The 27455-nt window shown below is 41.9% G+C and overlaps 2 protein-coding genes across 8 annotated transcripts in view; one reads left to right on the top strand and one right to left on the bottom strand.

Moving 5' to 3' along the window:
- Nucleotides 1-10609, bottom strand: part of LOC138798596 (protein phosphatase 1 regulatory subunit SDS22 homolog) — a 68678-nt gene extending 58069 nt beyond the window's left edge. For 2 of the 6 annotated variants that reach the window (XM_069979117.1, XM_069979155.1), the window contains exons 1-4: nucleotides 10546-10609; nucleotides 7649-7772; nucleotides 6229-6412; nucleotides 4703-4735 (exon numbers count right to left, since the gene is read on the bottom strand). In XM_069979117.1, the coding sequence (XP_069835218.1) occupies nucleotides 4703-4735; nucleotides 6229-6398 (203 nt within the window). In that variant the 5' untranslated portion in view covers nucleotides 6399-6412; nucleotides 7649-7772; nucleotides 10546-10609. The other 4 variants (XM_069979134.1, XM_069979126.1, XM_069979144.1 and 1 more) reach the window with 4 other exon arrangements.
- SLC35B4 (solute carrier family 35 member B4) lies at nucleotides 10421-25996 on the top strand. 2 transcript variants are annotated; one of them, XM_069979172.1, is made up of 11 exons: nucleotides 10421-10620; nucleotides 10775-10936; nucleotides 13103-13216; nucleotides 13312-13414; nucleotides 15106-15155; nucleotides 15779-15860; nucleotides 16990-17050; nucleotides 17696-17805; nucleotides 19937-20012; nucleotides 21059-21134; nucleotides 22094-25996. In XM_069979172.1, the coding sequence occupies exons 2-11, from the start codon at nucleotides 10860-10862 to the stop codon at nucleotides 22338-22340; spliced, it is 996 nt and encodes a 331-aa protein (XP_069835273.1). In that variant the 5' UTR covers nucleotides 10421-10620; nucleotides 10775-10859; the 3' UTR covers nucleotides 22341-25996. The 2 variants fall into 2 exon arrangements, with proteins under 2 accessions (XP_069835273.1, XP_069835267.1); XM_069979166.1 differs by lacking the exon at nucleotides 10421-10620 and having other exon boundaries at nucleotides 10681-10936.
- Nucleotides 25997-27455: the final 1459 nt, after the last annotated feature.

Below are 27455 nucleotides of genomic sequence, written 5' to 3'. Positions count from 1 at the left end.
TTGCTTCAAAGCTATCTTGCCTCTTCCTCAAGAGGGGGAAAATCTTCTCTACACATTTATAGCACTAAATGTAGGATAGTGTCTTTAGGTCTGGTGACCTCACTTCCAAAAAGATATACATATGATAAAACAAAGAAGGGTTAAAGTGACTCTGTACCCACAATCTGACCCCCCCCCCCCCCAAACTGCTAGTACCTTCAGATAGCTGCTTTTAATCCAAGGTGATACAGTTAATGTCATAAAAAACAACTTTTAAACTGGCAGTCCTGTGCCCAACTGCTGTGGCTTACATTGTGTATGCATTAGGCTGGCACAACCTCTCTGTCCCTCCTCCCCACCCTGCTCTTCATTAGGAATGCTCCAGGCAGATTGTCTACTATTCATCAACTGTTTTAGCACGACACATGGGCTGGATTGTTAAGGCACCTGTGTAGTTTTCACTGCAGAGGAATAGGAAAAATGGTGAAGAGGGTGGGGAGGAGGGATGGAGAGGTTGCGCTAGCCTAATGCAGGGCAGTTTCTAGGTCATTTTGGCAACAGGGCGAATTTTGATAAAAGTGCCCCCCCCCCCCACCTCACTCAGTTCCGCTCTGGGGAAGAAAGGGGGGCTTTTATCAAGATTCAGGATACTAGGAAGAAGCAGTGTGTGTATTGCAGCATAGAGCAGTGCAGCGCTCCTAACAGATAATGTTCTACTTAATACAAATTCATCATACAGGGACTCACAGATGACGTCTTCTTTGATCTGAGGCGTCACTTTCACTTTTTCTCTCCATCCGGCTCAGACCACCATGACGGTTTCTTGCAGCTACAATTCATCTCTTCTGTACCTGCCAGACAGACATCTCCGCATCCGCAGTTCCAGAAACTTCCTTCCCCTTTCCCACCTATAAGGTCCCAAACTGTATGCTGGGAGAGCTGGATGACCTCCATTACACTGACATACAGGATGCTGGGAAAGCTGGGTGACCTCCATTATACACTGACATACAGGATGCTGGGAGAGCTGGGTGACATCCATTACACTGACATACAGGATGCTGGGAAAGCTGGGTGACCTCCATTACACTGACATACAGGATGCTGGGAGAGCTGGGTGACCTCCATTATACACTGATATAGTGACATACAAGAATAGGGGAGAGCTGGATGACCTCTATTACACTGACATACAGGATTAGGGGAGAGCTGGGTGACCTCCATTATACTGCCATACAGGATTAGGGGAGAGCTGGGTGACCTCCATTATACACTGCCATACAGGATTAGGGGAGAGCTGGGTGACCTCCATTATACTGCCATACAGGATTAGGGGAGAGCTGGGTGACCTCCATTATACTGACATACAGGATTAGGGGAGAGCTGGGTGACCTCCATTACACTGACATACAGGATTAGGGGAGAGCTGGGTGACCTCCATTATACACTGACATACAGGATTAGGGGAGAGCTGGGTGACCTCCATTATACTGACATACAGGATTAGGGGAGAGCTGGGTGATCTCCATTATACTGACATACAGGATTAGGGGAGAGCTGGGTGACCTCCATTACACTGACATACAGGATTAGGGGAGAGCTGGGTGACCTCCATTATACTGACATACAGGATTAGGGGAGAGCTGGGTGACCTCCATTATACTGACATACAGGATTAGGGGAGAGCTGGGTGACCTCCATTATACTGACATACAGGATTAGGGGAGAGCTGGGTGACCTCCATTACACTGATATACAGGATTAGGGGACAGCTGGGTGACCTCCATTATACTGCCATACAGGATTAGGGGAGAGCTGGGTGACCTCCATTACACTGACATTCAGGATTAGGGGAGAGCTGGGTGACCTCCATTACACTGACATACAGGATTAGGGGAGAGCTGGGTGACCTCCATTATACTGACATACAGGATTAGGGGAGAGCTGGGTGACCTCCATTACACTGATATACAGGATTAGGGGACAGCTGGGTGACCTCCATTATACTGCCATACAGGATTAGGGGAGAGCTGGGTGACCTCCATTACACTGATATACAGGATTAGGGGACAGCTGGGTGACCTCCATTATACTGCCATACAGGATTAGGGGAGAGCTGGGTGACCTCCATTACACTGACATTCAGGATTAGGGGAGAGCTGGGTGACCTCCATTATACTGACAAACAGGATTAGGGGAGAGCTGGGTGACCTCCATTATACACTGACATACAGGATTAGGGGAGAGCTGGGTGACCTCCATTATACTGCCATACAGGATTAGGGGAGAGCTGGGTGACCTCCATTATACACTGACATACAGGATTAGGGGAGAGCTGGGTGACCTCCATTATACTGCCATACAGGATTAGGGGAGAGCTGGGTGACCTCCATTATACTGACATACAGGATTAGGGGAGAGCTGGGTGATCTCCATTATACACTGCCATACAGGATTAGGGGAGAGCTGGGTGACCTCCATTATACTGACATACAGGATTAGGGGAGAGCTGGGTGACCTCCATTATACTGCCATACAGGATTAGGGGAGAGCTGGGTGACCTCCATTACACTGACATACAGGATTAGAGGGAGAGCTGGGTGACCTCCATTATACTGACATTCAGGATTAGGGGAGAGCTGGGTGACCTCCATTACACTGATATACAGGATTAGGGGAGAGCTGGGTGACCTCAGTTACACTGACATACAGGATTAGGGGAGAGCTGGGTGACCTCCATTATACACTGACATACAGGATTAGGGGAGAGCTGGGTGACCTCCATTATACTGACATACAGGATTAGGGGAGAGCTGGGTGACCTCCATTACACTGACATTCAGGATTAGGGGAGAGCTGGGTGACTTGTCAGCTCTGGCGCCGTGGGCGGGCTTATCGTCGGGGGCGGGGCTTATCGCAGGGGGGGTGGGGGCGGCGGGCTTATCGGGACATATCGGGGCTCCCTCTGTACAGGATCCCCCACCATATACTCACCTGTCACCCTGCAGCCTCCAGCTCCTCTTCTTGGTGAGTCCCGTCCTCTTCTGGCTTCCGGTGCAGGCAGCCACCTGTCATACACAGCCGCCTGCACAGGAAGCCTCTCTGTCTCTGCCCCAGCACTGTTTCCTTTAGCTGTGCGTGCTGTATGCACAGCTAAAGGTCTCTCTGGCCAGGGGATCTGGAACTTAGATTCCAGATCCTCGGGCCAGTCCTGATGATGCGGGGGCTCGGGCGCCGCCTGGCGCCCCCTAGCTGTGGGCGCCCCGTGCGGTAGCCCGGCTCGCCCGCCCCTAGAAACGGCCCTGGCCTAATGCATACAACGGGCAAAGGGCACAGGGCTGTCGGTTTAAAAGTTGTTTTTATGACAATAACTGCATCACCTGCCGAACAGACCACAGGACAAATCTTGGATTAAAAGCAGCTATCCGAAGGTACAAGTTGTTTGGGAGGGGGGGGGGGGGGGGGTCAGATTGTGGGTACAGAGTCTTTTAAAAGCATAAATCTTGTCAGGAAAGTCTTAGATGTCTGTCTCAGAAGAAGATGATGCAGGCTGGAGGCACAGCCGTGCCTAGGGTCCGGGACTTTTTCTGGCGCTGTACAGCAACAGTGGATGTACACTACTTAAACTGATGAGAGTCATAGTGATAATCTATAATTTTATAGTATTGATTACGCGCTTTAAGGCTGTGGCCTCTTTGTCAGATCAGTAAAACAATCTAAAAGTCTAAAGTCAGAATATTTATACAGTAAAAAGACCAGGAACTCAGTGTTTGAAATACCCGGGAGACACTCTCATTGGACCGATTCATTCATAAAAAAAAAGCATTAAAAAAAACCTCAATAAAAATCATAGGTTATAGCATAATTGATTATGTATCATAATTAAAAGTGGATCATATTGATAAAACTATACAATAAAAGAAGACTGGCAATTCCAAATACATTAGAATGGGTAATGTATTGGGAATTGACGGTCTTCTTTTAGGTATTTTTAATAAATAACTTGAAAAAAAAAGCTACAAAAAAATTAAACAGAAAAGTAACACATTTTTACACATGCAATTTTTTTAAGCAAAGAAAGCCTCATTTGCATACGGAATAAAGTCAAGATTTATGAAAAACTGCACTGAGGATAAAAAAATTACAATCAATCATTCTCAGCGCCATGCAACATAACAGGTTAGAGACTTCCATTTAAAGGGTTTATTAAGTTTCAGAAGGGAAATAATTTTATGTAGAGTCTTATTTTCATTAATTTTGCAGAAAGGATAAATCATGTACAAGAAAAGAACTTAGTAGAGATACATAAGCACGAATGACAAGCTTGTCAAAAGAGGCACTGGAAAATAATTTTTGAACACCCAATAGAAACCATAGTACACAGGTATAAAAATAGTGACGTCTTTCTGTCCCTGCTGTTGGCCATTCTGTTAGCAGGGTCTCAAAGTGACATATAGGTAGTATATATGGTCATCTGACCATTCACACTAGAGGGAAACTGTCTGTATGCTTCACAATAACAAGCCTGTCTGTTACTGCCAGCAACTACACTATGCAGCAAATTACCTACAGAAATATTAACAGCCACTAAAGACCCTAAGGGAAATTATGGAAACATGGGGTGCCCAGTGGGGAGATATATACGATTTTTAAATACACAAGGGAGTAATAAGCAAATTTAACCAATTTGCTGCAGTATAATTTAGAGAGAAAATGGGCTTACCTCTCTGGAAAACCTGTAACTGGAAACTCATCTCTGAAAAAAACAAAAACACAATATTTACATGGTCTGGCACTGAATTCTGAATCGTTGATTTTGTAATGCTTAAGGGAATGTTTCATCAGAGAATGACCTATCGTTTAAATATGTCATACATACTTTTTAAGGATTTTTGTTTCTATCTATATTTTAAAATAATCCTGAAATCTTACAGTTTTCTCACCACCCACCAGGCTAAAACTTCTGCCTGTGGAGATAAGAGGAGGCTGCTGTAAAGTGATCTCTACAGCATTGCAGCAACATGTGACACCAGTAGATAGAAGAGACAATAGTAGGGGAACCATTGGCTCCCATCCTGCTAAACAGTTGTGGAAAAGGACAGCATTATGTCTGTGGTCACAAGAGGCTGCTCTCTCCCTCAGCGCTTGCAGAGAGGAGGAAGAGAAGACGTTGGTGTACTGCACTGCATCTGGGTGAATAAGAGTGTTTTTTATATTCTACAGAGGCTGGAATTGCATATAGAAGGATTACCTACAGGGGTCATTATCTAAAGGGATGATGCAGGGGGATTGTCTACAGAAAGGTTCCTATAAGGGGATTGCCTACATGGGAAGGTTGCTTTTCATTTTCAATTATACTGCATGTGGGTGAGAATTATAAGCACAAGGCTTGGTGCTTGTGTAAAACAGGAACATAAAAATAAAAAGTAATGGCTTTCAAAATACTGAAATGCAAAAATGGATGAAAAAATTACTTGGCCATTCAAAACTAGGCTACATTCTCAAGAGGATAAAGTGGTTACCTCATTAAAACTTTTCATGTAACTAACTTATACAGTGAAGTAGGCCCAGTCATCAGCTGACTGCCGTGGGTCCAACTTCTAAACCCCTTCTGAAGCTGCAGACAACCATATATTGTAGTATTATATGTCGGTCATTAGAATAAATAGTTGATCATCTAATTAATAACCATACTGGGTCACTCTTTGTTAGCGACCTTCTGCTAAGGGTATAATAGTGGGGCCCTATTATCGTGTTTATGCGAAAAGAGATTAACTAAAGAGTAACAAGTTTGTCACCCCTGATTTTTGTACTGGTAGCACTGCAGCATCCATATTAGTAAAACCTGTTTTATTAATTGCTTATGCATTGCAATGAAATGAGCAGCAGGTTAACTTCCGGCACAGGCAGCTTCTGAAGCCATGGGCTTAGTGCCTACACTAAACATGTGTGCTGAGTGACAGGACCACAAGCATCTTGGCACAGTTTTATATTCACTGCACACATGGTTAGTGCCGGCACAGACGCCATGGCTTCAGCACCAGAATTACAATTGCTACTTATGTCGCAGAGCAGTGCTGCCAAGTGAGAAAACAAGGGGACCTGCATTCACAAATAAGAGGTGTTGTGGCCAGCAAACCCCAAAAATTTTGGAGGAAGTACTGTACACCGCAAGGTATTTTATACCATGATAAATATGATTTTTAAATTTATTTATATGATTTAAAGTTATAAAAAAATCATACCTACCTAGAAGGTGAGGATCCAAACTCAAAATCGAAAACTAGGTCTTTTATCCGAGACATTTTGATTGTAACACAATAATAAGGACCAGGTGTTTTTACACTCCACGTGACAGGAAGCACCTCTAATATGGTGGCCCGGTCCTCTACAAACTGACGCTTAATTGCACAATCCATGGATGGAAATGGCCCTATGTAAAGATAATAAAAAAAGATGAGATATATACCATGTTAGAATACTGGGTCAAATGTGTTAACAATGTCTGATTCTTAGTTAGGTTAGGTTAGTCAGTTTAAAAATGTGCCAAATTTATCACTGTGGCTCAGGCAGTTTAATAAATCTGGTAAATCTTTGGACATTTGTGTCCAGCTTTACACCACCTATTAGTTTTCCTCATTTGTAGCAGAATATGGTGCATGATATATCACATCCCAAACCATTCCCCTTTCATCCAAACCATGCTCCTTTATAGTGAAGCCACACACCCCTGCCAGGGAGGCAATAACACATAGTCATGCCTGAAAAATCTGAAGCAAAGAAAAGCTTTAAAAATAACACACAAACTAGTATTCTCAGGTATGCAGTTAAAGTTCAAAGGTCGTCCCTTAAAATCGAGTTACATTCAAAGATGTAAGAAAGTTGCTTGTTCCAGTGCTGATAAGATGCATTTACAGTTATATAGGAGATAACTACTGAAAAAGCAATAACATCCTATAACCTACTAGACAGGCAATTTAGTCTTCTTCTACAATAACATTTACTGTCAAAAGAAAATATGACATTCTACACTACTCGCAAAAAATAAAGGGAATAGAGATAAGCGAACCTCGAACATGCTTGAGTCCCTCCGAACCCGAACGTTCGACATTCGATTAGCGATGGCTGCTGAACTTGGATAAAGCTGTAAGGTTGTCTGGAAAACATGGATACAGCCAATGACTATATCCATGATTACCACATAGCCTTAGGGCTTTATCCAACTTCAGCAGCCGCCGCTAATCAAATGCCGAAAGTTTGGGTTCGGATGGACTCGAGCATGCTGGAGGTTCACTCATCTCTAATTATTGCTGTCATAACTAACACAATAATGTGTACCAAAAATAAAAATCACATTTAACAAACTACAATAAACAACAATCCATAAAAATGTAAGGCAGCATTGCAAAAATTGTGGCAAAAAATGCTATATGCTGGCAACAGGTGAACAAAGTGAAATAAAACCTTCCACCCAGGCAATTCTATTTACTTTCATGTTGTAGCCCCCAGATCTCCTGACTCACCTGTAGTGCCACTACTTCAGTGTGGAGCGCCCTTAATGCTGCAATAAATGGACAGTTATACAGTGTAGGGTTGCTAGGTTTCATGGTACAAGCAATACAAGGAGGGGTTCTGCAAGATATAACTAAGCTGCTAAATGTTGACTTACATTTCTTCACAGGCTTAAGTGCTCAGCAAGAAAGAGACCTGTTTGCTCAGAAGGTAATGATCTTGCCTCTGGAAACTGTCCACATCACAAGCTGCTGATACAGGCCATCTATTCATTATGGTTGCTGTTGACATAAGAACATGCTGATAATGACACGTTATAAATGACATTCCTATATGTAGAACTAATACTACTAATTTACTTCTATTCAAGCTTTCACCCCTCCCATCACTGTGATTTTGTTTTGTTTTTTCCCTATATTTATTTCTTGCCTCCCAAGAGCTGTAGTAATTAGAGACGAGTGAATCGCTGATCTAGACAAAGCAAAGTGCTTCATTTGATCTGCGCTCTGCTTATCAAGCCACCAGCCTTTCAGCGCCGCTCCCTGCCACTCCTACCAGGCTGCCGGGAAAAGCTGGATCCAATTCTGGGAAACTGGTAGAAGTTTCCCAGGATTGGATCCAGCTTTTCCCAGCACCTGGTGGTGGAGCAGCAGGGAGCGGAGCAGCGCAGATCAAATGAAGCACTTTGCTTTGTGTAGATCAGCGATTCACTTATCTCTAGTAGTAATGTTTTTATCTTTCCATCAAGATGCACCTATTAAAGAGGAAGATCAGCAGGTTAGACAAATCTAACCTGCTGATGTCCCTATTGCACAGGAGACGCCGAGGAGGAATGTATGTCACTTATCTTCCTCCTTGGTGTTGTTCAGGTGCAGTTAGTTGTGTGCTCCAAAGTCTACTGAGACCATTAGGAGGACTGCTTGCCCCCATAGCACTGATCTGGCCAGTCCCCAGCCTCTCTGCTGGAACCTCTGCACACTAAGTATCATGGGAGTATCGGAACCAGTAGAAAAACAGTTCCAGCTTTGTTCCAAAAGTCAAGGGAATCAGGATAACAATGGTAAACTCTGTAGTAGTGATCCCCTTAGTTATTATATAGTTAAAAACTGGGCAGGGAGCCATCTATGACTAGTCACGGCTCTCTTCCTGTCAGCGAGCTCTGTGGGTATGATTGACAGGCGGAGAGGAGCACTAACGGGTCTTTCTGCCTGTCAATAATCCTCATAGAGTACACTAACAGGAAGAGAGCTGTGACTAGTTGCCACCCCTCTCCCTGACTCGCACCAGAATAAAACTTCTTCCCTAAAGTAAAGCTACTGCTGCAGAGACGGCTGGTAACCCCAGGGAGCTGCACAATAGATGTATACTGTGCAGATGGGAACCATATTAGCACAATCATGCTAATTGGTTCCCTTTAAATAAGTTTTCCACTGTAAACTAACTTGCCCCCTATCCATTGGGGTGGGTGGGAGTTCCGACCTCTGTCCCCCCCAGCGATTGCCAGATCGACCCTGGCTCCTTAGTTTTGAATACAGCCGCTGGTACAGAACGTGACCCGCAGCTCCATTCATTCTTTATGGAGCTGCCGAATAGAGCTGAGTACAGCACTCAGCTCTTTCTGGTGGCTCCATAGAGTATGAATGGCTATATTACACTATGCTAATAGGTTTGGGCCTGATTTTGTGATGATTCTCCTTATATTCACAAAGAATGTAACAAAAGAAAAAAACACAATCCAAAAATAAACTACAAGATGTTTCCCTCCGTAGGCGTGAATAACATACATTGCAAGATGCCTGGTCACAATTATGCACCATTAATCCAATGGGATTACACTGCGTTTTTGCAATCCATTCAACGTATCCGTTTTTAATTGGTTACTTTTAACGGACAGAATAACATAGTCACCCCTAAGCTGATGAAGGCCATGCTTGGCCGAAACGCGTCCTTGTACCATATGTTTGCTACACTACAATAAAGAAGCATAATCTACTTGGTGAGTGCCGGGCTCTTCCTAATATCAGAATAACATAGTCAACACTAGTTTTGCGTCTGTTAAAAAAAATGCATTCGTTTCGATCTGTTTTATTAAAGGGGTAGTGCGGCGCTAAGAAATTATTCACTAAATAACACACATTACAAAGTTATACAACTTTGTAATGTATGTGAATGGCCCCCTTCCCCGTGTTCCCCCATCCCCGCACGTGGACCCGAAAGTGTAGTGCAGTATACATACCTGACGCGCGTCGTCCCCCGTCCCCGATCTTCTGACAACGACGTAATCTTCGGGAGGCCAGCCGAATCGCTGCAGTCGTCCCTGATGCCGGTCCCCCTCTGCCGCGTCATCGGCTGCTCAGCTGTAATTGGCTGAGTATAACTGTGCTCAGCCAATCGCTGCTGAGCAGCTGATGATGTGTGCTGCGTCATGGAAGTCAATGGAAAAATGGATCCAAAAGGATGACACACAATTGCATCTGTTTGTCCATAAAACGTATATGTTAAACGGATTGCAAAAACAGAGTGTAAACCCAGCCTAACATGGGAATGAAGATCATGATCAACCCTGAAGAAGCTGCGCTGAGGCCCAGGACACCAAAGGGTTGCATAGTAACCTGTGGGAGCAGCGTACAGAGGAAGGCCTCCCACCATATAACTAGCTCTAATTGGTCACACAGATTATCTGTTCCCATGATGCTTTGTTGCTCTGATTTCTATAGAGAGAAGCTCCAATGCTGAAAGGGCAGGAGCCCCTCATTGTATATAAGGCAATCTTATATACTGAGATACCAGCTGCCACACCAGGCTACATGGCAATATTTAGTCACATGACCAGAAATCTGAGAGTCCAGGTGCCACATTCAATAATCACTAGCACCTGGCAGCCTCAGTCAGTACCACATACTATTGCTGATGCCATCACCTACACGTGACTCCATCCACATCTCTGAGTACTGCTCTCTAGTAACTGAAGCTGACACTGGGCTTCCACACATTGTATAAAGCAGGAGAACTCGCTGTGCCTGACCCCGCCCCCCGTACGACCACAAGCCATACCCCTGAGGTTTTGAATTTCACTTTCCGTCTTACTGAGCGACAGCCAATAGCCGCTCAGGCGGCCAACGAACTACGGTGGGACGCATGCGCAGTGCTTGTTGGGATTTGTATTTCTCTTTGTGTACTACCGAAAGGCGTTCTTGTAACAAATAAACTACAGCACCCACAAGGCAGCGCGCCGCTGGCAGACGTGTAACACTGATGTGGCTGCTTCTTACGCTTTCTGCAGGAAGCCGGCCGGGAGAAGGTAGCGGGTGATCCGTGAGCACTGAGGAGACCGGCGGCGGCGGCGGTCGCTCCGGTTACTAGTCACCATGCACCCTGCTCTTGCCGTGTGTCTGGTGTTTTCTGGGTGCTGCAGTAATGTGGTGTTTTTAGAACTTTTGGCCAGGTGAGGACTAGGCTGCCGCTCATTCATTGGTAGTGTAGTGTGTATGGAGCGCCTGCTGTAACCAGGGCACAGGGGAAGGTGGCTGCGGCATTTACAAAAAACGCATTGCATTTACTTATCAGCCTTCTCCTTATGCTTTAGTAGATTGCCCCCCATTTAGATCCCCCTAATGGTAGATGCCCCCCCCCCCCGTCTAGGTCTCCCTATAGTAGATGGCCCCCCGTCTAGGTCTCCCTATAGTAGATGGCCCCCCGTCTAGGTCTCCCTATAGTAGATGGCCCCCCGTCTAGGTCTCCCTATATTAGATGGCCCCTATGATGATGATAAAAGATAAATAAACCACTAATTTCCCTCATATTCCCCCATTTCTGCTGCTGTCCCAACTTAGTTTTCCTCTTCTGGCACCGGCAGCGTGTGTGACAGACTCTGCCTTCGCTCAAAGTCCTGGGCGACTGTTAGCATTCAGTGCACGCACAGTTGAATAGTGCAGTCAGCCTTGCAGCTGAAAATCACTGGGGTTCACGAGTGATGTGAAGATGTGGGTGGTTTGGGAGGCTGTGGGTCCCAGGCAGTTGCCTGAACTGCACCACCACATTAAAATCCACCACTAAATATGTTTTCTGAAAACACCAAAATCCATTTGTTTTTGGGGTCTTAGTTCTGAACTTCCTGGTTGAGCAGTTGCTCAGTACTATTCCCAAAATGCACTGCTTCCCCTCAGTTTTTCATCACAGTTCTCCCACCCTGCTCACTCCCCTCCCCCAGCAAGCTGTTGGAAAACATCTAATTTCACTGCAGACTATAAGTTAGGTTGCAGCACCTTCTGCACTCACTCCTGTTTCTCTACCTTCACACAAAGCAGCGTTCTGTAATTACATCGCTTTCTACTTAAATGTCCCAATATATTGCCCACACTGGTGGGTGCATGATGGTTGTCTTTGCATCCTTAGTGTCTCCCTTGTGTTTCTTCTCCCTATGTCTTCTTGTCTGCTCTCACACTCCAACGCAGGTGGTCGCTTCCCCTGATGTACAGCTAGATGTAGGTTGGTGCACTTAGCTAGAAATTCAGAGACATGGGGTTGGTTGTCTTTCTATGTTCTGATATACTATTGGATTACAGATTATGCTTTCATTTGTTGTGACTGCGCAGTATTTTGTATTTGTTTCTTTATTCTGTTTCTTCACAAAATTCTTAATAAAATCAGATTCAACATAAATGTCCCAATATATATGTATCTGTGTATGAAACCGAGAGATGGTGATGTTGGCTGGAGGGGCTGATTAAAGATGGTAAGATCACTCGGGGGGGGTTAGAGCTTAGAGACCAGATCCAGCCAACCCTCCTGTGACATCAGAAGATGATGGTTGTCTACAGAGAGATGGAGGAGCCGGGAGCTGTAGACAATACACTTTGTGTAGTTTTTCGGTTTGAGTGGGTTCACACTGAGAAATCGGGGTGGATAGCCCGCCACAGATTCTGCTACTTGCGCCCGTGCCATAGACCCCATTCTATGGTCGGGCAGATTCCGCTGCCTGTCCAAAGAATGGACGTGTCAAATTTTTGGACGGTGGAATCCACCCGGCCATAGAAGGGAGTCTATGGCATGGCCAGAGATGCGGAATCCACGGCAGATGATCCCCAGTGTGAACGCACCTTTTCAGAGGTTAAGCACACAAAACTACGCTAAAGTTAGTCCTATTAATAATAACACAATATTAGAAAGCTATGTCTTGGGGTGATAATTTCATTTAAATAGATGTTCCTGATACCGGGATGCCACTTTAATCAAACCCTAGCTGGTCTAAAATCAGACAAAGCAGAATGCAACAGATCGATTAAACAACCTGAGCCACTACAAAATACCTGGCACATTCTTAGACTGTCTAGTCTACATTTACACTATTCAAGAATGACTGTTTTAGTAAACCTAAGTCACTATATATTTGGCCCATCTTTTTCTCTAACGACTAAACAAATAGAGTAGCAGAGATGCTGCCATAATGTAGTTGTCTGTGGGCAGATTTAGAGAAGAATGGAGAGCTAAGATGGTCTAAGATCTCATCCACATGGTGCAGTTTTTCTTGCCTTGTTGAGAAAACCTTATGTTTATTAGCTTATATTATTTTATAACATTGCTTTTAAATATAACATTTGTTTCTTTTTAGAAATTTCCCAGGATGTGGAAACATAGTGACATTTGCTCAGTTCTTGTTCATAGCAATAGAAGGATTCATCTTCCAGTCAAATTTTGGAAGGAAGCGACCCATCATACCTCTTAGGTACATTGCGCTTGTCATTGCTTATGCTTAGTATGTGTAGAATGTTCCTTTCTTTTTGTTAGATGTATTTACTATATAATATATCTGTTTTTCAGGTATTATGTGGTCATGGTTATCATGTTCTTTACTGTCAGCGTGGTGAATAACTATGCACTCAATCTCAATATCTCAATGCCACTCCACATGATCTTTAGATCGGTGAGTAGTTCGATGACACCAGCACATGATAATTGTCTAGAATGCTATGAAACAAATGGCATGTGTTCCTCTTTATGTAAGACAACCCTCTGTTATACAAATGACCCATTTTAATTATAAAACGAGTTGAACTCAAGAACAAGGGGCTGCAATCTGAGGTTAGTTAGGGGAAAGATCAGAATAACATGAGAAAATATTACTTTATTGAAAGAGTAGTAGATGCTTGGAACAAACTCCCTGCAAATGTGACGTTCAAATTCAGTTACTGTAGGTTTAACTATGTCTGGGATAAACATATATCTGTCCTAAGATAATAAAAAAGGAAAGATGGATGAGATGAACCCAGTGGTGTTTTTCTGCCTACAATCTTTTATGTTTCTATGTATCTAGTCATCTGGACAGGCAGTTCCCGTGAACTAGCCACAGCTGTAATCCCACCTATTGAATCATGATTAGCAAGCTGGGGCGGGGGCCACCCCCTCATTCACTGCACATGGTTTTGGAGAAAGGCAGTGAATCATGTATCATACTCTAGATTGACAACCAGAGTAGTCAAGTAGTCAGAGTTGTCAGGAGCATCACTCTTGTCTCAGTTCAGGTGTGGTTTGCAGTTGAGCTTCATTCACTTCAATGGACTTGAGCTGCAAAGCCCCACCCAAAATGGAGGCAATAGCGGTGGTGTTTTTGGAAAAAAGTGGCCATGTTTCTCTAAAGCCGGATAACCATTTTAAAGGGAACAAATCACTATTTCCTTCTAAAGCTACTAGCATCGGCCGATAAGATGGGGTAAACCGCTGCCTTACAATGTGTTCTATTTGGTGTCAGTAGTTTCTCCAGCGTGAGTTGCACTGAAAGGGGACACTAAGGGCCCTATTCCACGGGACGATTATCGTTCAAATTATCGTTACATCGTTCGGATCTAAACGATAATCGTTCGGTTGAATAGCAGTTACCAATTAATGGTGCGTTTACACAAAGAGATTTATCTGACAGATTTTTTAAGCCAAAGCCAGGAACAGACTATAAACAGGGTTCAGGTCATAAAGGAAAGACTGAGATTCCCTGTCTTTTCAAGTCCATTCCCGACTTTGGCTTCCAAAATTGGTCCGATAAATCTGCCTGTGTAAACGCACCATGAGCAACGAATGAGAAATTGTTGATCGTTTAATAAGACCTGGACCTATTTTTATTGTTGCTCGTTTGCATTGAATAAGATGTCGTTCGCAGTAGCAACGAAAGCAATAGCGACGACAAGACGACCACAAGAAAGATCATAATCGATTATCATTCCATGTAAATGGGTGAACGATTTCAGGCCGTTTGCAATAGCGGTCGTTTGAAATAGTTTATCGTTTATGCGAACGATAATCGTCTTGTGGAATAGGGCCCTAAGACTCATTGACCTGGTGGCTGCCCTGGCTTCACTTAATCACTGGTTCCAGTGGGTCACTCTTGTGTCACATCATCCTTGTGAGAGGGAACAGGAAGTATATGTTCTTGTAGTTGGTAAATGGATCAGAAACCTGTGCTTGAGAGCCAGATATGTAAACCGAGTGCATTGCAATCTGTTACATCAGTTACATTGTTTAGTAGATTCTACAAAATAAAATCATAAAACTATTATGTATTAGAATCTTCATATGTATTGAATCATAACGTATTATTCACAAAATATACCGTTTCTTTTCTAGGGATCGTTAATCGCAAATATGATTTTAGGAATAATAATTCTGAAGAAGAGGTAAAATCTTAAGTCTTACATGTATTAAGCAAAGCAAGTCACGCTTTTCTAGATTAGATTTTTCATTAAAATCTGGGAAGACACATTGGGGAGATTTATCAAAATGGTGCAAAGTAGAATTGGCTCAGTTGCCCCTAGCAACCAATCAGATTCCATTTTTCATTTCTCACAGATTCTTTAAAAAATAAGAGGTGGAATCTGGTTGGTTGGTAGGGGCAACTAAGGCAATTCTACTGTATACCAGTTTGGTAACTCTCCCCCATAGCGCTTGATGTCTGCATATTAAGGAAGTACAAGGCACATGAATTTGTCAGTCAAAAAAATATAATTCTCCTTTTCTGTGTTGTTGGGCCTTGCTGAAGGTCCCTGTTTGCATGTAAACATAGCAGTGGTTCACCATACACCAGGTCTTTAAAATGCCTCGACTGGTGGACTGAATATGTGGCCTCACCTGCTGCAATGACCATAAGATGATTTTATTTTTTTTTTTTTATTTTTTTTTTTTTTGGGGGGGTGTCTTTTCTGTAGATCATAACACTCACACTAGGTGCTCCTTTTTTCCCTCTACGTACATGTCAGGTTTCTGTTCCCATATTGATCATGTTACAAATGTTACTTTTCAGCTACAGTGCTTCCAAGTACTTGTCCATCGTTTTGGTGTCTATGGGAATCTTTATCTGCACATTGATGTCTGCAAAACAAGTGGTAAATGCCATCTGTTTATATCCAAACTATTGTCTGCTTATTGACCCTAGCTTTTGTGAGCAGCCCCGCTAGAGCAACCTTACACTGAACGCCTCATTGCTGAACGCACATTGTATAGATATAGTATAAGTATATAGCAGTGCAGCTGGCAATGGTAGAAGAGATCAACTTGACACCTTTTTTACAGCATTTTCTATATTTTATAAGAGAAAAATGCTTCTTTCTGCTTTTATTAGGCTCCTTTCCTGCAGCCCTGTAGCTTATTGTTCATTCTGAAAAGTCTTTCTTAAGACCACTAAGGTATTACATTATAGTTGCTTGTAATATTCTGAAGAGAGGAGAGGGGAGTAGCCTAGAGAGACGCATAGAGAGACTGCAGGAGCTTATAGTATTAGGATAGACTTAGGGAGGCATTTATTAAGTCCGGCGTTTTTTACGCCGGACTTAAAAATGCCCCCGCAGCTCCAGCGGTACGGGGATTTATGTAGAGGCGGACTGCCTGTACATAAATCCTGTGCGCGCCGGTGCGCACTGCCGAAAACCTACGCCAGCTGAGGACTGGAGTAGGTTTTCGGCGTACATTTGGGCGGAACGGATGATAAATCGCGCGGACTCTGAGTCCGCGCCCTCCGTTCCGCCCACTTCCCGCCTACTTTCCGCCCCCTTTCCGCCCCCTGGCGTACTCGGCGGAAAGTGCCGATTTGCGATTATTTTATTCGCAAATCGGCCATTTGCGTATAAAATAATACGCAAATCGGCACTTTCCGCCAAAAATCATCCGTCCGCCGGATGATACATGTGGCCCTTAGAGTATTGGGTCCTCCATGCTACAGAGCCACAGTAGAGCAGAATCCCACATTCTGTGTGTGCGCTCGCACATTGTATGGTAGACATTAGTCTTCACCCACTAGTTCAGGGAAGACTGACAGAGATTAAGCTCTCAAAAACAGAATTCTGATGAAAAATGCAATATAAGTTATATAATGCCCAGAAATGGTGCTAACCTGTATGTAGTGTACATGCATGACATCTTATCCTGGAAAGTTACTTGAAAGTACAGCTACGCTTTCACTAATAAGCTACAGTATACAGTGTGATATTAATCCTTGTTTCTCCTTTTCTTTTTAAGGCTTCACATTCTACATCCAGTGAGGAGGATGGTCTTGCATCCTTTTTGTGGTGGCTTTTGGGTGTGTGCTCTTCGTAGTCATATATTTTAAAAAGTTTACCAATTTTAGGCTATCTTCATGTCAGAACACTACCCTGCACATGCAGTATACATTGGAAAAGCAGCACATTTAGGAGGATATGCTGTATGTGCTCCTAAATGTACCAGATGTATTCACTTCTAGCATATGTTTGATCCACTGAAATCAATGAAGCTGGCAGGGGTACACTGTGGTAGTCACTGGAATACTGATCAGCCAGTTTTCCAACATACAGTACACAAGTGTAAGACTAGCTTCACATGTTAAAAGCTTTTTAATGACAGGGACTCTTAAACCTCTGGCTAAGTGCATACTTTTGTGGTCTGTTTTCATTACACTATTCCCAGAAGTGTGACTATATTGCCATACATGTTCTACATTAAGAACATGCTACATGTGTCTTGGAATTGTCTCATTGCCAGTGTAAATTAGAATAAAGTGAGAGGAAAGTGGGCTGAAGCAAAAAACCATTGATGTTTACAGTGTCACATTAAACACACTGTTAAGTTTCTTAGAGCAGAATTTTATTAGGAATGTCAGTGTATAACGTGAGCTTTGGCTGAAATGGGGCATACTTGAGACTTAGGGTTGTGTTTCTAATGAATATCTATCTGCTGTGTTTCATAGGTATTGCTGCTCTGACCTTTGCTCTTTTACTGTCTGCCAGAATGGGAATTTTCCAAGAAACACTCTATAAGGAATATGGGAAACATTCTAAAGAAGCCTTATTTTATAATGTAAGACTGTTTGCTAGTGACATGTGAGCTAATGTTTAAAACAAAGTTTGCGAATGAAAATTTTCAGGTTTTACATGAATTCCCCCTTCCCCCGGCTCTTATTAAGGGTACATTCACACGTGCATGTTTTGCAATTACTCCTGCTTGTGTTTGTTCTTCAAACTTGTTAAAAAAGACAAAACACGCAGCATTGAAAAACACTGCGTGTAAATGGGACCCTAAGATTGGACATAAAGATTGAAAAGATCTCATTGGCTCTGGCTTTTGTGATAGTTTGTTTTGCGTTTTAAGTGTATTCTCATATCTAAGTAGTTTAAAACTTTAAGGATCATTAGAAGTTAAAGGAGAAGTCTGGGCAAAGACTCACCCCCCCAAACAGCTGGGGAGGAGGTGGCTGAACAAAACATGCTCTCACCCCCCCGGCCCCAGCCCTAGGAAGTCTGGGAAACATGGGTACAGCCTATTATCCTAGAATTCTATTCTTTATGTACTTAAAAAAAAAAAAAAAAAAATTGTATAATGATATAAAGTTGAGCTCTGTATATTTTCCTGTTTGCTGACAGCTACTCGCCTTAAACAGTCCCTATTTTTAACATATTAACCTCTTAAGGACGCATGACGTACCAGTACGTCATGCGTCGCAAGAGGTGTTCAGAGCGGGGCCGCGCAACGGCCCTGCTCTGAACCGCCACGATCCCGGGTGACCCGTGTAGCCCGAGACCACGGCTATTAGCAGGCACGGTTTGATCGCCGTGCCCGCTAATACAGTAATCAGATGCAGCTGTCAAAGATGACAGCTGCATCCGATCACTGTATGCAGCACTTCCCTGGTGTCTAGTGGGGTGGATCGCTCCTCCGGGACAGAGCGATCCACACATCCAGCTCCATCCGGGGTCTCCGCCAAAATGGCGCTGATCCCGGCTCGGAACTCGGATGCTTTCGACTGCAGCAGCCGAAAGCATCTGAGTGCCGATCTCATTGATCTTTGCTGTATAACTATACAGCAAAGATCTCAATGAGAGATCAGTGAGTATATACTAGAAGTCCCCCAGGGGAGCTTCTAGTATAAGTGTAAAAAAAAAAAAGTGTTATCAATAAAAAGCCCCCTCCCCTAATAAAAGTTTAAATCACCCCCCTTTTCCCATGTTTTAAATGAAAGTAAATAAATAAATAAACATGTTTTGTATCGCCACATGCCTAATCGCCCAAACTATTAATTTATCACATTCCTGATCTCGCACGGTAAATGGCGTAAGCGCAAAAAAATCCCAAAGTGCAAAATTGCGCATTTTTGGTCGCATCAAATCCAGAAAAAACGTAATAAAAAGCGATCAAAAAGTCACATACGCGCAAACAAGGTACCGATAGAAAGAACACATCATGGCACAAAAAATGACACCTCAGACAGCCCCATAGACCAAAGGATAAAAGCGTTATAAGCCTGGGAATAGAGCGATTTTAAGGAACATATATTTACCAATGGTTTGAATTTTTTACAGGCCATCAGATAAAAGAAAAGTTATACATATTATATATCGTTGTAATCGTAACGACTTGAGGAACATGCTTAACAAGTCCGTTCTACCCCAGGGCGAATGGCGTAAAAACAAATACCCCCCAAATAAAATAAATGGTTGTTTTTTTTTTTGTTCAATTTCACCACACATTGAATTTTGGTTTCGCAGTGTACTCTATGAAAAAATTCAGCCGTCATTATAAAGTACAATAAGTGACGCAAAAAATAAGGGCTCATGTGGGTTTCTAGGTGGAAAAATGCAAGTGCTATGGCTTAAAAGCACAAGGAGGAAAAAATGAAAACGCAAAAACGAAAATTGGCTCTGTCCTTAAGAGGTTAAACTGGACCCTTTCATGTCCTATAAATGATGGTACCATTATAGCGCCTACATATTTATCATTATTATTATGTTTATTTTTAAATTGCACAGCATTATACAATAGGTTACATGATACATTTACATAAAAATGTAAGCTTGTGAGATCTGCATTTACAGCTAAACGAAAAAAAAAGTGTGAGATGTGTAAAAGTCATAGTGACGTTTGTAACCCATGTGACATTGCTACAATCCTTGGAGTTTAATTACCTTGTTTCCTGTTGTGTGTTTCCCCTCAGCATGCATTACCTTTGCCAGGGTTCCTGCTTTTGGCCCCTAACATATATAATCATGCAGTGATGTTCTCACAGAGCGGTGAGTATGCTTAGCCTATCATGGTTTGTTTTCTCTAGTTCCTTAAAAGGGTTATCTGCTTAGGGATACGTATATTTAGATTGTTGCAGGTAGACGGAAAACAATATAAAAGCTATGTGTGTCTCACCACACTCGCCCAGTGTCCTCCTACGGTTTCCGGGTCCCTCACTCCTCAGAAAGAATTAAAGGGGTCGATCAAGAAGATACAGTGATCCCTCAACTTACAATGGCCTCAAGATACAATATTTTCAAAATACAATGGTCCTTTCTGGACCATCGTAACTTGGTTGGCTGTCTAGTAGTGATTCTCTAGAGTACAGTGTGATACTACATGTCCTGTACTGCTCTTTACCTGTGACAGGATGAGTTGCACCATTGGGCACCAGGTGAGGGCGGCTTCATTTTATTTTTCTGGGACCCTGCGTGATCTGTACAAAACCCTGAAGATACTCCCATCTTCGACTTGGAAAGTCACTTACAGCCTCCAGTATATTTTTCTGACTGTTGTATGTAAGGACTTGCTTTATCCATATTAGTTATCAATTCCTTTAAATCTTATTTTTCTCTCATTTTGGGATGACATTCTAGGAGATTTAGAACCAATTACCAGTTTTCTATAAAATTTTGGTCTCAACCTACAATATTTTCAACATACAATGGTCATCCTGAAACCAATTAATATCGTATGTTGAGGGACCACTGTATATGTGAACCAGAAGGGTGTCATTGAAAAGTACAACTTATGCGGCAAAAGAAAAACAAATAAAAACCTTATTGAAAGAATAAAAAAATTGTAGCTCTTGAAATGTAAAGATAAACAAAAGGTTTGCAGTGTTTAGTCTAAAATTGAGTCACGTGAGGTTAGGAAAAGCATTTGCAAAGATTTCCAACTTTTTTTTGTTTGAATCAAACTAAGATACTTTAAGTATATTGTAGAAAACAAGTATGTTGCTTTATTATCTGAGTTTTTTTTTTTTTTTTTTTTTTACACAACAGAATACTTGGCTATATATGTATTGACATTGTCCATGGTTAATGTATTACAGAACCATTCCAGCTGCCTCTACTGGGAATCCAGATGCCCATCATGTGGTTTTATCTTATCATGAATGTGATCACTCAGTATCCTTGCATTGAGTTTCCAGCTGTTATGCAGTTCATGTCAGAGATAAGAACAAGGTCTGGTGTACAGCTGAATAACGCTCTTACAAAATATTACTGTGGAATATATCCCTAAATAGGTATGACACTGGGTCTTCATCACAGCAGCACAGTGTAAAACTAAAATCAAAATTGATTGTCCTGGCTTTGCACTGTTCTGGTGTTCTTATCTTAAGGTTCTATTCACACGCACAGGATCTGCAGTGGATTTGATTTGACACATTTGATGCTGCAGATTTCAGTGTAACTAAGTATCATATTACATGGTCCGAATTGGTAGATTGTCAAACAGCTTGTTGATCATGCAGCAAGGGCTGCGCAGGCATAGTTAGCAATTTTCGTGCAGCCCTTGCTGTATACAGAAAGTAATGAAGTATATCCTTACCTATCTAGGCTTTGCAGTGTTTTCCGGCATGTTTCCTGCTAACTGCAGCTTCTGAACCCTTTTCTGAAGTGATGGGACGCTGAGCCAATCACTGAATGTGACAGGACATCTCCGTGGCCAGTGATTGGCTGAGGTCCCTGTCTCTTCAGAGACTGGTTCAGAAGCTTCCCCAGCTGTGGGAAAAAAACCCAGGAGGACACTGGGGAGCGTGGACAGGTAAGTATAATCTTTAATATTTTACTTTACACAGTCATCAGCCGTTTGCTGCGCATCACTGCTACACTTAGCAGTGCACGGCCGCTGACTTTTAGACATGTTGAAAGACAATAATCAACAACGTTGATCGGCTTGTCAGCTAAGTGTTGTCTTTTTTACAAGGAGCAATATCAGCCTGATTCGGCAGATAATCCATCCATGTAGTAGGGCCCTAAATGACTGAACAAAGCATCATGTCTATAGCTTCAAATGTGCTGCAGGTCCTGTATATGATGACTGCTCCACTTGCTACTGAGTTTGCCTTAACTTATTTATTAAGATATGTCTGCATCCGTGGAGTCTTCGTTCTCACTACAGAATGCCCTTCACTTACTGTCACCCTAGTTGTCACTTTGCGAAAGTTTTTAAGTCTCATCTTCTCCATTCTGTACTTCAAAAATCCATTTACAATCTGGCACTGGTTTGGTACCCTTCTAGTTTTTCTGGGTACATTGTTGTATACTGAAGTGTGGAACACCATCCAGACCACTCCTAGCAAGGACAAAAAGGAAACCAAGAAGGACTAGAGGTTCTGCGTAGTCTTTATGCAGCGTGTTGCTGTCTTAAATTCAGTGAAGGGTGCAGCCTTATTTATATTCCTTCCATTGAACTTTGTAATTTTAGACCTATTTCAATTTTATACCATGTGAGCGGTAAGACAGTAGGTAACGGTAAATGTCATTGATGGGTTTTATGACACTTACAATGTAAGTAGATAATGTAACCAGTCGCTTTGATGCCACAAACAAAATTGTGAGAAATAAGGTGAAGAAATGAAAGGGTGAGTAAAAGAGACAAGTGAGTCAGTTGTATGAAATATTACTTTGTATATTAGAATTTTATATGTTTACCTGGTAACGTGCACTCAGTAGCAGTTCTCAGTATTTCTTGGACATTTTCATGTTTTATGACACATTTCACTAGTCAGTATTGTATTTGTTACAGTAGCGCACACATAAGCTGGTGAAGTCGTTGTGCAGTTCAGATATGTCAGTAATAGCAGAAGTCTGGAAACTGCTACCTGTTCTTCCTGTCCTGCTTGGTGTAAGACATGGATTCATGTTTATTCCTCATTTTAATATTGTGTAGTTTCTTTAAACTTTTAGTATTAATCCTGTTATGTTTATGTATTTACTAGATTAATAGACCCCACATTGTTTTAGGGCACATCTGCCTTGTTTTAGAGTAGTTTATACTTATGATTCATGAGTACTGGATTAGGAAAAATGCTGCAAAACTACCTGCAGACTTGTGCAAAGATGGTAAGGGGGTTTTCTGTGTTTTCATAGTTTATAAGTTACCATAAAGTTATGCAATACAGGGATCCCAGATCCCTATTGTTTTAGAGAGTTGTCTTAAAAGGGGTATTCCCATCTCAGCTAATATAGTTACTGATACTTGTAGGACTCATCACGTTTTATATATTTTTGCAAATACATTAATTTAGCAATCTTCACTTCTTCTGATACGCCACTTTTTCCCTCACATTGTTGACAGCTCATTTTCTAGGTTACAGACAACCTCTTCTCTAAAAAGAGATCTATTTACACTGTATCTCTATACATCTACATAATAGCTATATAAATACCAGCCAGTCCACTGCTTTTAGAGCAGAGTGGTAGTCTTGTAACCAGACAACCAACTGTTAACAATGTGAAGGAAAGAGCAGGCGTATCAGAAGGAGGCAGATTTGCTAAATGAATGTATTTGCAAAAATATTTAACTGTACGAGCCCTTAAAGTTTAGCTATATTAGTTGAGATGCAAGTACCCCTTTAAAGGTTCCTATACACCTCTAGTTGGCTGTACCTGCTACCTCATCCGAGGTGTATGGGACTATCCTGAACAACCAACAGGCTATGTTGGTGGTGTTAGGGGCTGGGTTTGATGGAAAATCACAGCCAACCCCTTTGTTCAGGGAGAAAAAAAGCTTACCCCTCCTCTTCACATAGGGAACACTCACATAGGGAAAAAAAGCTTACCCCTCCTCTTCACATAGGGAATGCTCAGCCATGCTGTCAGTAGGACAGGCGGCCAGCAGGACACACAGCTGACGCACACAGCTCAAATAATCCATTGAATGACATATGAACAGATGACATAATACTGGACATGTACAATGTAAAACTGTCATTCAGACAACACGTTTACACAGACAACACAATCCTACCTAATATATGTGTGTGTGTGTGTGTGTGTATAATATATATATATATATATATATATATATATATATATACACACACATACATACTGCAGATACAGGGGCCATTTGAAAGTAATATACTGTACATGCAGTTCTGTTGATCTATAATCAATTTTATGTTTAGTGGCCCTTTTACATGGTATGGTTAGATAGCTAGCATCAGAAGTTAACCAAGGCATAAGACCTCAGAAGCTACAGTGTATACTGCCTTATTCTGGCACTAGCCCTTTGTGCCTTGTTTGTTATATTACTTTTATATAAATCACATAAATAGAGAATCCAAACTATTGTAGCTACATAGTAGGGTTAAAAAAAAGACATATCTATCAAGCTCAATCAAGGAGGGGAGAATATAGATGAAAGGTATGGGGGTATGGGTGCCTGTCACTATTGCTGTTTGCCCCACAGTGAGCGGTTATTACTATTAGTCCCTGTTCTGCTAGAGCCACTGTGCTGCAGTGCTGGATCACAGCAGGGGACAGTTCCTGACATGAATGTTGGTGGCAGCCACTGCTGCCACTCAAAGTAAAATGAAGTGTAAATACAAAAAGTATACATTTATTTTAAAGAAAATATATTACAAATTTATATAACTAATAGTAATGTACAAAAAAAACCCCTCTTCGGAGTACCCCTTTAAGACCGCTTTGCAGTTACAAACTTAACTTTCTAAATCCATACACCTGAATTTGCCTTTGAGGGGCAGTTTCAAATGCTTTACCCCAAAGCTGTACCCTTATTCAGGCATTCAACTGTAGGATACTTATTAGGTCACAATTTGCCTATAAGTAATAACAGGAATGCTGGGTTCACGGTCCGTTCTTGTCTATTTCAATTTCTGCTACATTGTTTTATTTTGACGTCGACAAATTTGTAGCATTGGACTGGTTTAACATGGCGGTATTTGTAAGTCAAAACCAGGAGTGGGTCCACATTATTGAGGAGGTACAAATCTGTAGGTTGCACTCCTAGTTTTGGCTTACTGAGCCAAGTACTGCCATGTGAAACCAGCCTATAGCAGTTTTTTGTACCTCCAGGAAATGACTGAAAATGACCAGACCAAAAATGAGTCAAAGGCTTTTTGGTCTCTGTTGTTTTGTCTTGTTTAGCCAATATTTTGCTTTTGGTCCTTAATTTTAGTAAGGCTAGGTTCACACTGCGTTCTTGCAATCAGTTTTTTGCAAAAAAATGGATGAAAAACAGATGCATTTGTGTGCATCCATGTTGATCCATCTTTCCATTGACTTCCATTGTAAAAAAAAACGGATCAGTTTTTATGACGGACACAAAACTAGTGTCCGCTATGTTTTTGTGTCCGTAAAAAAAAACTGATCAGTTTTGATCCCCCTTTTTTTTTTTTTTTACAATGGAAGTCAATGGAAAAACGGATGTACACAAATGCATCCGTTTTTTTTCATCTGTTTTTTGCAAAAAACATGATAAAAACGGATTTTAAAAACGAAGTGTGAACCTAGCCTAAGCAAATAAGTGTGTATGTAAATGTGTACATATTAGTATATTACAAATTTTGGTAAGGACTTGTTATGAAGAGTTAAAAGGGTAATTCCATCTTAGATGGATGTATAACAGAAGATGTGAAGATATATACTGATTCCTGTCAAATAATTCTGTACTTTTTAGGGTTATTAACGCTGCGAATCGGTACGTGTGAAGCTACCCTTAAAGTGGTTATGTAGGCTTATAAAAACAGGGCTGAGAACTGGGTTCATGTGACTGCAGTCCTTTAGTGAAACTACATATTGGCACTGATTCCTTACCACCCCCTATTACTGCGTGTCTGTTCCCTACTTTTATGTATTTTTTTTATGTTCTAACACAGATTGGTGCTCTATAGACTTGCATCCCACATATGATTTTTCTGTTCTGCAGAAAGGCATCAGGCTAAAACATTGTATAGATGTAAAATTTTACACAAAATGTGAAAACCTATTACGATAAAAATTCACTTTTGCAATTACCTCCTGCCTTGGTGTTGCAATTTATATCCTGTTTTTATCTTATATTTACTGCATGTTACAAAAGACTGGCACTCAAAAACCTTCAACACCAGTACAGGGAGTGCTAACCTCACACCAGACTTATGCCACCGAATCAGCAGACTATGCCCTAAATGTCCCAAACTCTGGCTGCTGGAGTTGGTTGGGAAGCCTTCATTTCCAGATGGGAATATTCCTCTAAACTCACGGAATAAATGGTAGAGAACTCTTGACAAGAGAAACAGCATTTTTTTAATCACATGCATATTTTCAGTCCACCTTTTTAGCGAGTTAAAGCGACTCTGTACCCACAATCTGACCCCCCCCCCCAAACCACTTGTACCTTCGGATAGCTGCTTTTAATGCAGTTATTGTCCTAAAAAACAACTTTTAAACTTGCAGCCCGTGCCAAACAGGAGTATCTGTGCCCTTACTTTGCACCACCCCTCCGTCCCTCCTCCCCACCCTCTTCATCATTAGGAATGCCACTATAACATTTTCTACATGCTGAACATTGCACTGGTGCTTAACAATCCACCCCATGTTCAGTATTCACACAGCTGACGAATAGGAGGCAATCTGCCTGGAGCATTTCTAATGATGAGGAGGGAAGGAGAGGTTGTGCTAGCCTAAGGGCCCTTTTACACAGAAAGATTATCTGACAGATTATCTGCCAAAGATCTGAAGCCAAAGCCAGGAGTGGATTTGAAAAGAAGAGAAATCTCAGGCTTTCCTTTATGACCTGATCTCTGTTTATAGTCTGTTTCTGGTTTTGACTTCAAATCTTTGGCAGATAATCTGTCAGATAATCTTTCTGTGTAAAAGGGCCCTAATGCATACACAATCTAGGCCACACCCATTGGGCACAAGGCTGCCAGTTTAAAAGTTGTTTTTTAGGACAATAACTGCATCACCTGCCGAACGGACCGCAGGGCAGATTTTGGATTAAAAGCAGCTATCTGAAGGTACAAGTGGTTTGGGGGGGGGGGGTCAGATTGTGGGTACAGAGTCTCTTTAACATGGTGGTACAATCTGTTGTGGAAGGCTGGTTGAGTGCATATATGTCACTTGTCATATCTGCTGTTGTGTGTGTATAAGCTACATTTTCTCAGAAGCTTTAAACTTTACATTTAGTTGCCCTTTAATATTTACATTAAATATTGACATGCTTAAGGTGTGTAAAACTGGTTAGGAACATTGCAGACTTTGACCTTGTTTTCCATATGTGCACATTTAGAATTCATGTTTGTTTTTTTAACTTACAGTACATTAGTTTGTAGGACACATGAAAAGCTGTCTGGTGTTAAGTATAATAATGGAGAAATATTAGGGTGGAATTACAATATGTGCTTCTACAGTGCCTAAAGGGATTGTCCAGCGAAAATCTTTTTCTTTCAAATCAACTGGTGTCAGAAAGTTATATAGATTTGGAATTTACTT

This window comes from Dendropsophus ebraccatus, chromosome 1 (assembly GCF_027789765.1).
Source record: "Dendropsophus ebraccatus isolate aDenEbr1 chromosome 1, aDenEbr1.pat, whole genome shotgun sequence".
Lineage (NCBI taxonomy): Eukaryota > Metazoa > Chordata > Amphibia > Anura > Hylidae > Dendropsophus > Dendropsophus ebraccatus.
This window is presented reverse-complemented; position numbering and strand designations above follow the sequence as displayed.

Coding starts and splice junctions, on each gene's coding strand:
- SLC35B4 (XM_069979172.1), top strand. CDS start 10,860: ATGCACCCTGCTCTTGCCGTGTGTCTGGTGTTTTCTGGGTGCTGCAGT. Junction 13,217..13,311: donor CGACCCATCATACCTCTTAG/GTACATTGCGCT, acceptor TCTGTTTTTCAG/GTATTATGTGGTCATGGTTA. Junction 15,861..16,989: donor TGATGTCTGCAAAACAAGTG/GTAAATGCCATC, acceptor TTTCTTTTTAAG/GCTTCACATTCTACATCCAG.